This window comes from Eulemur rufifrons, chromosome 8 (genome assembly GCF_041146395.1).
Source record: "Eulemur rufifrons isolate Redbay chromosome 8, OSU_ERuf_1, whole genome shotgun sequence".
In the NCBI taxonomy this organism is placed as follows: Eukaryota; Metazoa; Chordata; class Mammalia; order Primates; family Lemuridae; genus Eulemur; species Eulemur rufifrons.
The window spans coordinates 58527633-58539353 of record NC_090990.1 but is presented as its reverse complement, the minus strand read 5'-3'; the positions used below and the strand labels follow the sequence as shown (position 1 = coordinate 58539353).

Sequence of the window (11721 nt, the reverse complement as noted above, 5' to 3'; positions counted from 1 at the left end):
TTTTGGTTCTTATATTATTTTGTATTTATATTTTCCAAGCCCTCCTCTAGTAATATAATCTAATTAAAATGGATAGCTAACTTTATGCAATTCAGAATCAAAACATGACTCTTTTTTATCATGGTAAATATTAACACATGAAGTATATACTATTACATGAAGTAATAAAACTTGGAAGAATACAAAAAGATATGGTAACAAACCCTTAAAAATCTTAAGTTCCTTTTCAAAATGCATGCACATGAAATGAGATTGTGTACAATAGACCAAAGTCTACCTAGAGACCAACAGAGTCACATAAAAGTAATTTAAGGCAAATTTATTGATTTATTTTAAATAAGGCAAGTGAAATGTGGGCTCAGAATTAAGTAAGATTTTCAAGAAGCTTCTTGTACTTGTATAATAGGTGAATATGAATATCAAAATTTTGACTGTTCCTGTACAAAACTGAAAGAAGATGCTTTCCAAGTTGCAGTAAAATGAACTCTAATAAAAGAATACCATTGAGTCTACACAGTCACTGATAAGTTGTTTGATGGTATCCAAATCCTACAATATTTTCCCAATGTAAATTTGGAACTTCTGAATACTTTATAAGCCTACTTTTCTGTCATGGGAAAAATAATGGAATTCCAAGGAATTTCTGCTACTTTAACTTTAAGACAAAAATATAAAACAAATGTATTTTTCTAGCTTAATGTAATTCATAATACAGTGGTACTAAGGACAACAAATAACTTTAATAAAACCAAATCTATTTCAGAAAAGGGAAATCATATAGAGTTAAACAAAGTACAAACTACTATTAGAATCAGTTACTTAGATTTAGTATAAGAGTACTCATTTTTATTTTCATTTTTACTGGAAAAATGTTAAAGCCCTTTCTCTTTTCTGGAGCTTACACAGTGGATCATGTTCTAGTTACTCAATGATGAATCATGGTTCTATAGCAATCTCTTTAACTTTTGTACTTGCCGATGTGTTCACGGGCTATAATAAGCCTTTGAATTTGTGAAGTACCTTCATAAATCTGCAAGAAAAATGAAAGTGTAGGTTAAATATCTTCAGTACATAAATATCTTGATTTATTCAATATTCTGGACAGTAGTATAAGCTGCATTGTAATACTAAATTGAATCAAGTCATCTATAGGGTCAGTAGCCTATAGAGATTCTGCAACCTGACTTCGTGAAACTGTGAGACTAGACAGTTCTCTAAAGATCAGTTCAAATTACTATAAAAAGCCATTTACCAAAATTTGGGAGAAGAATCTTCAAAACATCAAAGAAAAGGATATTTACATTTCAGAAAGTTTGGGAAAACTTAAGTTTAATGTTGCCAAAATACTTATGCAACTTTTCTGAACTATTCTTAGCTTTGTCACCTTCAGTCATTTCCTATTTTTACTCTTAAACCTAAGAACAGTTGCTAAAGAAAAAAATGCTGGAAGGATTTTAGTAGTCATCCCTCATTTCCATTCCAAACTTTCCTAGCCATCTTCTCCAATGGCAGAGAAAAGTGAAATCATTGATAATAGTAATAATTAAAATCACAGGTTCTAGGAGAGAGAGTATCACCATATAAACCTGTGACTTTAAATAAGACACAAATTCTAGTCCTCAGTTTCTTCATGTCTAAATAGAGAGGTTGTACTATGTCTAACATTCCTTCTCATGATAGCATTCTGATTCTACTTCAAGATTTCAAATGACTGGTTTTGTCAAATAATTTGCTGGGGTTGGGGGAAGCAAAGGAAGAGATATTGAGGAGCATAGGTTATAATTATTTAAGCCACATGTGGAGAATACACATATTTATATCTTATTTACTAAATTACTCCAAAGTTTTTCTAACCACCAATTTAATTTAGAAGTCATCTGTATCACTGTTTCCACATGCTGGTTTTTGACTTCAAGTAATGGTTTCAATTAATTCAAGAGTTGTCAGGCAAGATTCAAAACAAAATAATTTAATTAATTTTAGATGACATGCATACTTTTGGGAGAGAAAAGTGTGGGTTACAATTAGCTAGAACGTTAAAACTCAAAGCAGACTGATTCAAACATACTGTACATGTCTGTACCATTTACTTTGTTAGCCTATTCTCTCTTAAGACCTATGCTTAATCAAAAATAACATTCTTCTTTCTACTAATTAGTTCCAAAAACCAACTAACAGCCATCTATGATAGTCATTTATTATTGCTAGTAACATAAAAATCCCTAATCAGAAATTTACTCTGTCATTTATGAATATTCTATGCTTTCACAAACCACAAAATTCATTTTTAACCTTACCTGATAGATCTTGGCATCCCTCATTAGTTTTTCTACCGGATATTCTGTATTAAATCCATTGCCTCCAAAAATCTGCACAGCATCAGTAGCTAACTGATTTGCAATATCTCCAGCAAACGCCTTTGCAATAGAAGCATAATAGGTATTTCGGCGACCAGAGTCAACCTCCCAGGCTGCTCTCTGGTAACTCAATCTAGCTAGTTCAACTTTCATTGCCATTTCAGCCAGCAAAAATGATATCCCTTGGTGCTAGAATTAAAAAGAAAAAAATTTAAGGATATCTATTGACAAAACTTAAAAGTTTTTTTCCTAGGGCATTTTGTTCTTTTAACTTTTTATCAACTAACTATAGGCTTACAATGAAGTTATACCCAGCTTCTTCTAATGTTAACATATTATAAAACGACAGTACAATGATCAAGGATAGGACATTAATATCAGTACAATATTATCAACTAAATTATAGACTATACACCTTACTCAAATTTGGCCAAGTTTTCCACCAATGTTCTTTCCCTGTTCCAGGATCACACACTTAATTTACTTATTTCTTCTTAGTCTTGCCCAGGCTGATACAATAATTCCTCAATCTTGCCTTGTCTTTTATAACTTTGCACTTTTAAAGAATTTGATTGGTTATTTTTTGTAAAAATTCCCTCAATTTCAGTTTGATATCATTTTCTCAAGACTGTATGAGGTTATGCATTTTGAGCACGATTACCACAAAAATTTTAAGTGTCCTTGTAAGTGTCTGCTGGGAATTTTTAAAGAAAATTGTTACAGATAGTGAAAAATAATGAGTCATTGCATCAAATACTGACAGAAGAAAGAACACATAAAAGATGCTTCTTATCCTCTAGAGGCTCATAATCAAATAGGAGACACAAAATAAATACTTTCAATAAAGGGTACTAAGTGCTCTATGAATTATATGGCCAAGATAACATTGTAGGATAGAAATATGCTCACCATATATTGTTATGTGAAATTTTCAAATACACAGTATGGCTGCAACTTTGGAAAAAGATGTTCATGGAAAAAAGAATAGAGAACAAGACGTTTACTGTATTATCCCTTAGTCCAGTGTATCCACACTGTATATGCTACCTGCCCATTAGTTACTTTGTAGCCATCTTGGTTATCAGATCAACTGTTGTGGTTATCTCGGTGCTAGTGTTCAGGTAACCCTTATTTTACTTAATGGCTCCAAACACAAGAGTGGTGATGCTGGCATACTGTTACAATTGTTCTATTATTAGTTATTCCTAATCTCTTTCTGTGCTTAATTTATAAATTAAATTTTATCATAGGTATGTATGTATAGGAAAAAACAGTATATATAGGGTTTGATATTATCCATGGTTTCAGGCATCCACTGGGGGTCTTAGAACACGTGCCCTAAGGATAAGGGACTACTGTAACTCCTATGTGGAACAAGGAAAATAATATCCTTCCCTACTTCTACCTGCCTGAATTGGGTCCATTCTTCTAAGCCAATATGTCTTTCAATTTTTTTTTTTATTTTTCACTTTGTTAATAGGTAACACCTCTACCAGTTCAAAGTTCAAAAGGAATAAATGGATATATAGGAAAGAAGTTTTCCTTCTACTTCTATTGTCCCTACCCTTGTCCCCCTCCATTTAGTTCCCCTTCTGGGAGGTAACCAATGTTATCAGTTTGTTTTTTATCCTCCCAGAGTTATTTTATACACACAAGCAAATATATCGATAGTCTCCTCCTTTTTACATATATACTAACTTAGCATGTTGATGGTTCTTCATTTTGCTTTTCTTCCTTATCAGCAAATCTCAGAGAGCTTTCTGTAACAATACATAAAGCACTTCTTTGTATGATTTATAGCTGTATAATATTCCATCCATTCTGTGGATGATCAATATTTTGGTTTTTTCTGTATTGGTTGTTTCTACACAATACTAAAATGAAGGGTAGATATCACATGGAATATAGCCGTAAGATTACCATTGTCTTGTGGGTCCAAAGTTACTTTGATGTCTGTCACCAAATGTGGTTCATAAAAGTTGTACTAATTTATATTCCCATTGACAATATATATAGAAGTGCTATATATATTTACCACAGCCTTGGCAACCTGGTATGTAATAAAAAGTTTTTTTAAGATGCCCATATTCCTCCTGAGAGATTTTGATTAAAAATATGTGGGGTAATGCTCATTTTTAAATGTTTTTAATGAACACTCTCAATGAGATTCATTCAGTTGGCTTTCAGTTACACCTTGAGAAACTCTGTTCTAAACCCAGTTCAGATTCCCTGTAATGCATCCAGCCCATCATAATCTCTCTCTTGGTTTCTGTAACCCTGCCTGTAACTCTTATTTTGGGACTTAAATCATATACTGCTCTGTATTATTTCTGAATATTTGTTTCATGATATGTATGTTATCTTCAAAGTAAGGTTTAAGATTTCTGAGGGTAGAAACTATGTCAAATCTCTTTTCTATACCTGGGAATAGCACATGTAGAGTGTAAAGAAGACAGGCACCTGAGTGACTACTTGGGTTCAAATCTTGGTGTCATCATTATTAGATGGGCCTAATGTTTTTATTAATACATATGATAATTTGAAATAAGAGTACCTACTCCACAGTATCGTGAGGATTAAATGAGTTAATATATGTAAAACACTTAGAATAGTGCATGGAATAGAGGAAGCATCCAATTATTTGTATTTTAATATAGTAAGTGTTCAATCACTATTTGTTGAATGAATGAAATAGAATTTCACAGCAGAAGACTTATCCTAAATGCTAGGAATATAAAAGTTTCTAAAAACAGAAATTTCCTCCTTGTATGGAACTTACATCTTAGAATGTAAGGGGAGACAATAAATAAACACTTATATATTATTGAGCAGTGACAATAGCTTTGAAGAAAAAAATGCAGATTAGTATATAGTGTTGGAGCTGTTATTTTACACAGAGTGAACAGAGGTGGATTCTTTAGTGAAATGAATGAGGAAGTGAGGAAGTGAAGAGCTATTCTTGAGGATATTTGGGGGAAGAGTGACAGTAAAGAGGACAGCAAAAAGGCCAGTGTGGTTGATAGAAGACCACTGTAAGGAGTTAAGACTTAAGTGTGATGAGAAGATACGGGAAGAATTTTGAGCATAAAATGGTTAAGAGAGAAGGACCAGGAATAAGAGTCTAAGATTCCTTTTAGACATCAGGTGGAGATATTGAGGAAGCATTTGAAAATCCAAGAGTGATGCTCAGAGAAGAGGTCAGGGCTGGAGATAAAACTTACAGTCATCAACACTTGTTTTGTCATTAAAGCCGTAGAATAATATGAGATCACATAGAGAACAATCTTTCATAGTTCTCACTTTACAGATGAAGAAACTGAAGCTCAGAGAAGTTAAACGAATTGCTCAAGGTCTCATAGCTAATAATTTATGGAAGTAAGATTCAAATTTCATCCTGACTTTCAGCCTAAGATCTTTCCACTAAGTCACACTGTTTCCCAAAAAGAATACCAGCAGCCCTATGTTTCATTACTTTTCCACTCATCCTAACTGATCTGCCATTGACTAGCACTCATAGAGGAGAATGCAAAATAGAGAAACAAAGAAAGCAAAAGATGTAAATATTTTTCTTACTAAATATATCATATTTGAATCACAAATCTCATCGTGTTTTCCCCCTTATCCATTCTCCTATCAAGAAATGGTCATAATGGGAAAAAGTTATTGCTAATTAGCAATAATCAATACAAATGGGAGTTATTCTTAATGTGATTCTTTCATACCATCCCAGACCATTTCAACTTCATCCAGTGGGCTATGACTAGACAAAGAAGTAGGCAATTTTTGCCATTAAGGGATTTTTACCAGCCAGTAATGTTATCAGTGTTCCCAGTTTTAATCACCAGTAAAATAAAATACCATCTTCTGTTTTTAGCAGCTTTCTTTAGCTGCATCAGGTTAAGCAAGACGAGGATAAGTAGCAGACATAGCTATTCACTTACAGTGAGAAGTAATAACAATAATAAACACTGTAGTGAATGAGAGAGTTCTGATTAGAGTACCATTCTATACTGTCCCTTAAAAAAAAAACAAAAAATAAAAACAACTCTGTTCTCCTCCTTTTGGAGATAATGGACCCAATCTCTATATAAATCAGCTCCTTAGAAAGTAAGAATAAGAGGCAGAGAAATGGCAAAAATAGAATGAGAAATAACTAAGTACAATGCAAAAGCTGGCTATACTGAATTGACAAAAAAAGGTCATGTATACTGCAACACAGTTTCTTTTAGAAAGTAATAAATAAGTCCTAATGTGTTAGCTTAATATTTTAATTTTAAATAAAATAAAGCAGACTACATACACTGTCATGAAGAAGTCTGGAATGATATGGACAGAAAAACAATGTAGATGAGACCAATAAGCTTTATCATAAATAAATGAACACATACTATATACTTACCGTTTTACCTCGACGCTCATATTCATACACACACACACACACACACACACACACAGGACTAACATATTTTACATTTCTTATCTCCAAATTTATATATGAAAACAGAATAGTATGTGGTATATATTATTGTATATTTCCCAATATCAGATATGAAATGGCTCAGTAATTAAGTGTGGATTCCAAGTATAAAGTGACCCTTCTTATTCATAATGCTATATACAGCATACACAGACGCTGGCAATTGGAGTTGCAAAGAGCACACAGATCGGGGTGGGGGACACCTGGCATTACATTATTATACCTATTAATTAAAAATGCAAGCAGTCAGCATTTTGCAGAGTACTTAAGAGGGAAACAAATCTTCAGAAGAAATCAAATGATATAAGACTATATTTTAAGTAATAAGCTAAGACTTTTCTATACCTAATAAGAAAAAAATCTTCAGAATCCATAAGAAAGGGAACATAAAAGAAGATTCCATATTGAGCTGAAGCACAGCCAAAATAAGTTATCATCAGATACTTGGTAAGGAGGACCTGGAAGATGATGGTAGATCTTTATTAAATAGTATTTATAGTTGTTATCTGTTTATAAATAAGCTAAAATAACTTTTAGTAAAATGTACATATTTAGTTCTTGCAACATGAATGAGCTAACAAAGAAATACTTGATTAAAAAAAAAAAAAAAAGAGCTTATAAGACAGAGAAACCTCCAAGTGCCTCCAAAAAGGAATTGAAGTCCTGAGGAGAAGAGATGACATGGAGAAAGAAAAAAATCATACTCAGATTTGGGTCCAATGGGACAAAGAGCTGGAGTTTTTTTTTTTTTTTTTTTTTTTTTTGAGACAGAGTGTCGCTTTGTTGCCCAGGCTAGAGTGAGTGCCGTGGCATCAGCCTAGCTCACAGCAACCTCAAACGCCTGGGCTTAAGCAATCCTACTGCCTCAGCCTCCCGAGTAGCTGGGACTACAAGCATGCGCCACCATGCCCAGCTGATTTTTTTTTTCTATATATATTTTAGTTGGCCAGATAATTTCTTTCTATTTTTAGTAGAGATAAGGTCTTGCTCATTGCTCAGGCTGGTCTTGAACTCCTGACCTTGAGCGATCCACCCGCCTCGGCCTCTCAGAGTGCTAGGATTACAGGCGGGAGCCACCGCGCCCGGCCTTGGGCTGGAGTTTTAACACACACAAGAGGCCAAGTGGCACATGCCCATAGTCCTAGCTTTGTGGGAGGATGAAGCAGGAGGATCATTTGAGCCCAGGAGTTCAAGACCAGCATAGGCAACACAGTGAAACCCCTGTCTCTACAAAAAATAAAAAAATTAACTGGGCATGGTGGTGCACGCCTGTAGTCCCCACTACTCAGGAGGCTGAGGCAGGAGAATCACTTGAGCACAGGAGTTTGAAGATGCAGTAAGCTATGATGATGCCACTGCACTCTACCCTGGGGCAAAAGAATGAAACCTTATCTCAAAAAAAAAAAAAAAAAAAAAAAAAAAAAAACACATGGGCGGTAACATAGATTAGGAGCATTAAATAGAATTCTGGGTCTGTGACTTACAATCTGTGTGACCTTTTATAAATTATTTAATGTCTCTGAACCTCAGTTTCCTGATACTTAACAGAGATGATAACACTAGACAAAAAAAGCGTTACTGAGAGAATTAGAAAACATATTTAGAATGTATAGCACAGTGTCAGGTACCAGTGACCAATAGTTAGCGGCAAAGTCTAAAGAAAAATCTAGTCTTGAAACCCATCTTGTTAAAACCACATTATCTTCTTGCTACCAAAGTAGAAATAGATTAGTTTGTACTTTAAAAATAATTTCTAAATATTTAGATGAAAACAAATGTCTTTACATTGTAACAATGCAAGCACAGTATTAAAATTACCTCTACAAGTGGCTTTCCAAAAGTTTTCCTTTCCAGGGCATACTTGGTAGCTTCATCCAAAGCTCTCTGTGCTAAGCCAACTGCACCGGCTGCTACCTAGTATTTTAACATTATATAAAGTAAAAGTTCATGTTGTCTTTAAAACACACAGTATATGGCTATCTGCCTAAGATTCTAAATTAAGGATTACACAAAGAGAAGATGACCTGTGGGGAGCGTAGCTAACTCCCCCCACAATGACCTATAGCAACAAGTGAATGGGGGTGGGAAGACAGGCACTTAAATTTATATTATTTATGAGTTAAAGGTAATGGAGAGGCATTCATTAGGCAAAGGATCATAGGCTAGAGAAAAGTCATTCCTTCTGTTTAACAAGGAAAACCTCCCTAGGGGAAATATTTTTAATGAGTGAAGAAGAAACAGGAAATGAGTACACATCAACAGGAATGATCTAATTAAGTGTGGACTGCCTCTCTCTAAATCTAGCAGCAATTACAATAACTTTGCATTTGCTAAAATAATTTCTATAATGTGCAAGAAAGTTGAAGAATTCTAAAAAATAAAGTAACAGTTTTCTCTTCCACCCTTAATAAGCACAGCAATTTTAATAGATTTAAAAAACAAAGCACACCAAGCATACAATGTTAAAACTACTTATTTAATGTAATAAATAAAAGGTCCTATAAGGATTATCAACTCATGCTACTTACTGGAGGTCTGGTTTTATCAAAAGCTCCCATTGCAATTTTGAAACCAGCTCCCTCACCAATTAAAACATTTTCTTTAGGCACTTTCACATCTTCAAAGACAATTCCTCTAGTATCTGAACATCGCTGGCCCATGTTTAATTCCTAACAAAAAAATTGGTATATTTTAAGGAACATATTTTGAGCTAGCACCAATTTTTGCTGTTAACTATTATTTTATGACTTTCTGCAATTATTAGTATCTAAAACAGAGTGTCAACAAACTATGGCCTGCAATACCTGTTTTGTAAATGTAGCTTTAATGGAATACAGTCACACCTATTTGTTTACATACCATCTATGGCTACTTTCTTGCTACAATGGCAGAAGTGAGTAGCTGTGACAAAGATCATATGGGCCCAAAGCCTAAAATATTTACAATTTTGGTCTTTACAAAAAAAGTTTGCTAACCCCCAATGTTTCACAAACTTTGAAACCAACACTAGTCTAAACATTTCTACAAGTACATAATATCAAGAAAGTACTTTGCAGTGAGTCTGGGAAACAAGTTAACAGTATCATTATATCTGAGTGGTGGTCTAGGGCAGTGGTCCCCAACCTTTTTGGCACCAGGGACCAGTTTCATGGAAAACAATTTTTCCACAGACTAGGGGGTGGGGGGGATGGTTTCAGGCACATTACATTTATTGGGCAGTCTAACCTCTCTGTTAATGATAATCTGTATTTGCAGCCACTCCCCAGTGCTAAGCACCACAACCTCAGCTCCACCTCAGACCATCAGGCATTACATTCTCATAAGAAGCACGCAACCTGTATCTCTCACGTGCTGTTTACAGTAGGGTTCGAGTTCCTATGAGAATCTAATGCCGCTATTGATCCGATAGAAGGTGGAGTTTATGTGGTGATGCCAGCAATGAGGAGTAGCAGTAAATATAGATGAAGCTTTGCTCACTCGCCCGACGTTCACCTCCTGCTGTGTGGCCTGGTTCCTAATAGGCCACAAACTGGTACCAGTACCGGTCTGTGGCCCCAGGAGTTGAGGACCACACGTCTAAGTTACCAGAGTTTATTAACTTATAAAGACAAAGCAGACCTAACGTGGTGGCTCACCCCTGTAATCTCAGCGCTTTAGGAGGCTGAGGCGGGAGGACTGCTTGAGCCCAGGAGTTCAAGGTTGCAGTGAGCTACGATGACACCACTGTACTCCAGCCTGGGAGACAGAGTAAGAGCCTATCTCTTAAAAAAATAAAAAAAAAAGACAAAGGGATGTTGGCGTTTTTCTGGGTCAAACTCATTATAGTTTGAAAACTATCTTTTTTTACCATGAATGTCAGGAAAAACATTCAGCATATTAATCTCAGTTTTACTAATAGAGCTAATAATCTACTGAATAAAAATTGTTTTTGTTTTCCTCTAACTGTTCCTTAAAATTAGGTTTATTGAGGTATAATTTACATACCAAAAAACTCATCCTTTTTACATATACATTTCTAATAGTTTTGACAAATATATTTACCACCACCATAAACAAGATGCAAAATATATGAGTACCCCCAAAAGTTACCTTTATAGTCAATTCCCTTATCTGCCCCATCCTCTGGCAACCATTGATCTGATTTCTCTCTAAAAAGTTTTTCCCTTTCCAGAATGTCATGTAACTGAAATAAGGTCAGCTTTCTGTGTCTGACTTGTCACTTAGCATAGTGTTGCTGAGATTCATCCATTTTGCTGCATGATCAATAATTCATTTATTTTAGTGCTGACCAGTATTCCACTATATGGATGTACCATTTATATTATCCATTCACTAGCTGATAGATATACCCTGCCACCTCCCTTTTTAGCAATTATTAATAAAGCTATAGGCCTTATCATATATATAATATGTAACATTTATTTTATATATATTATATATATATATATACCCTTTGCCTAGATTCACCAATTGTTAACATTTTGACAAATTTGCTTTATTCATGCTGTGTATGTGTGAATGTATAACTATTAGCATTATGCTGAATCATTTGAGAGAAAGCTGCAGACATTGTGACTCTAAGGAAAAAGCTATAGGCTTTATTAATAATTGCCCACCTATAGTCCCAGCTACTCAGGAGGCCGAGGAGAGAGGATCACTTGAGCCCAGGAGTTCAAGGCTGCAGTGAGCTACGATCATGCCACTACACTCCAGTCTGGGTGACACAGTGAGACACAATCTCTAAAAAAATTGTTTTAAAAATAAGCTGGGCGTGGTGGCTCACGTCTGTAATCCTAGCACTTTGGGAGGTCAAGGAGGGAGGATTGCTTGAGGCCAGGAGTTTAAGACTAGCATGGGCAACACAGTGAGACCCTCTCTACAAAAAAA

General features: G+C 34.9%; 1 protein-coding gene across 4 annotated transcripts in view; it reads right to left on the bottom strand.

Moving 5' to 3' along the window:
- Positions 1-11721, bottom strand: part of ACADM (acyl-CoA dehydrogenase medium chain) — a 32896-nt gene continuing 21175 nt past the window's right edge. For all 4 annotated transcript variants that reach the window (XM_069478089.1, XM_069478090.1, XM_069478091.1 and 1 more), the window contains 4 exons: positions 9363-9503; positions 8653-8748; positions 2298-2546; positions 1-1030 (listed from right to left, as the gene is read on the bottom strand). In XM_069478089.1, coding sequence (XP_069334190.1) covers positions 959-1030; positions 2298-2546; positions 8653-8748; positions 9363-9503 — 558 coding nt within the window. In that variant the 3' untranslated portion in view covers positions 1-958. The remainder of the gene's footprint in view (positions 1031-2297; positions 2547-8652; positions 8749-9362; positions 9504-11721) is intronic.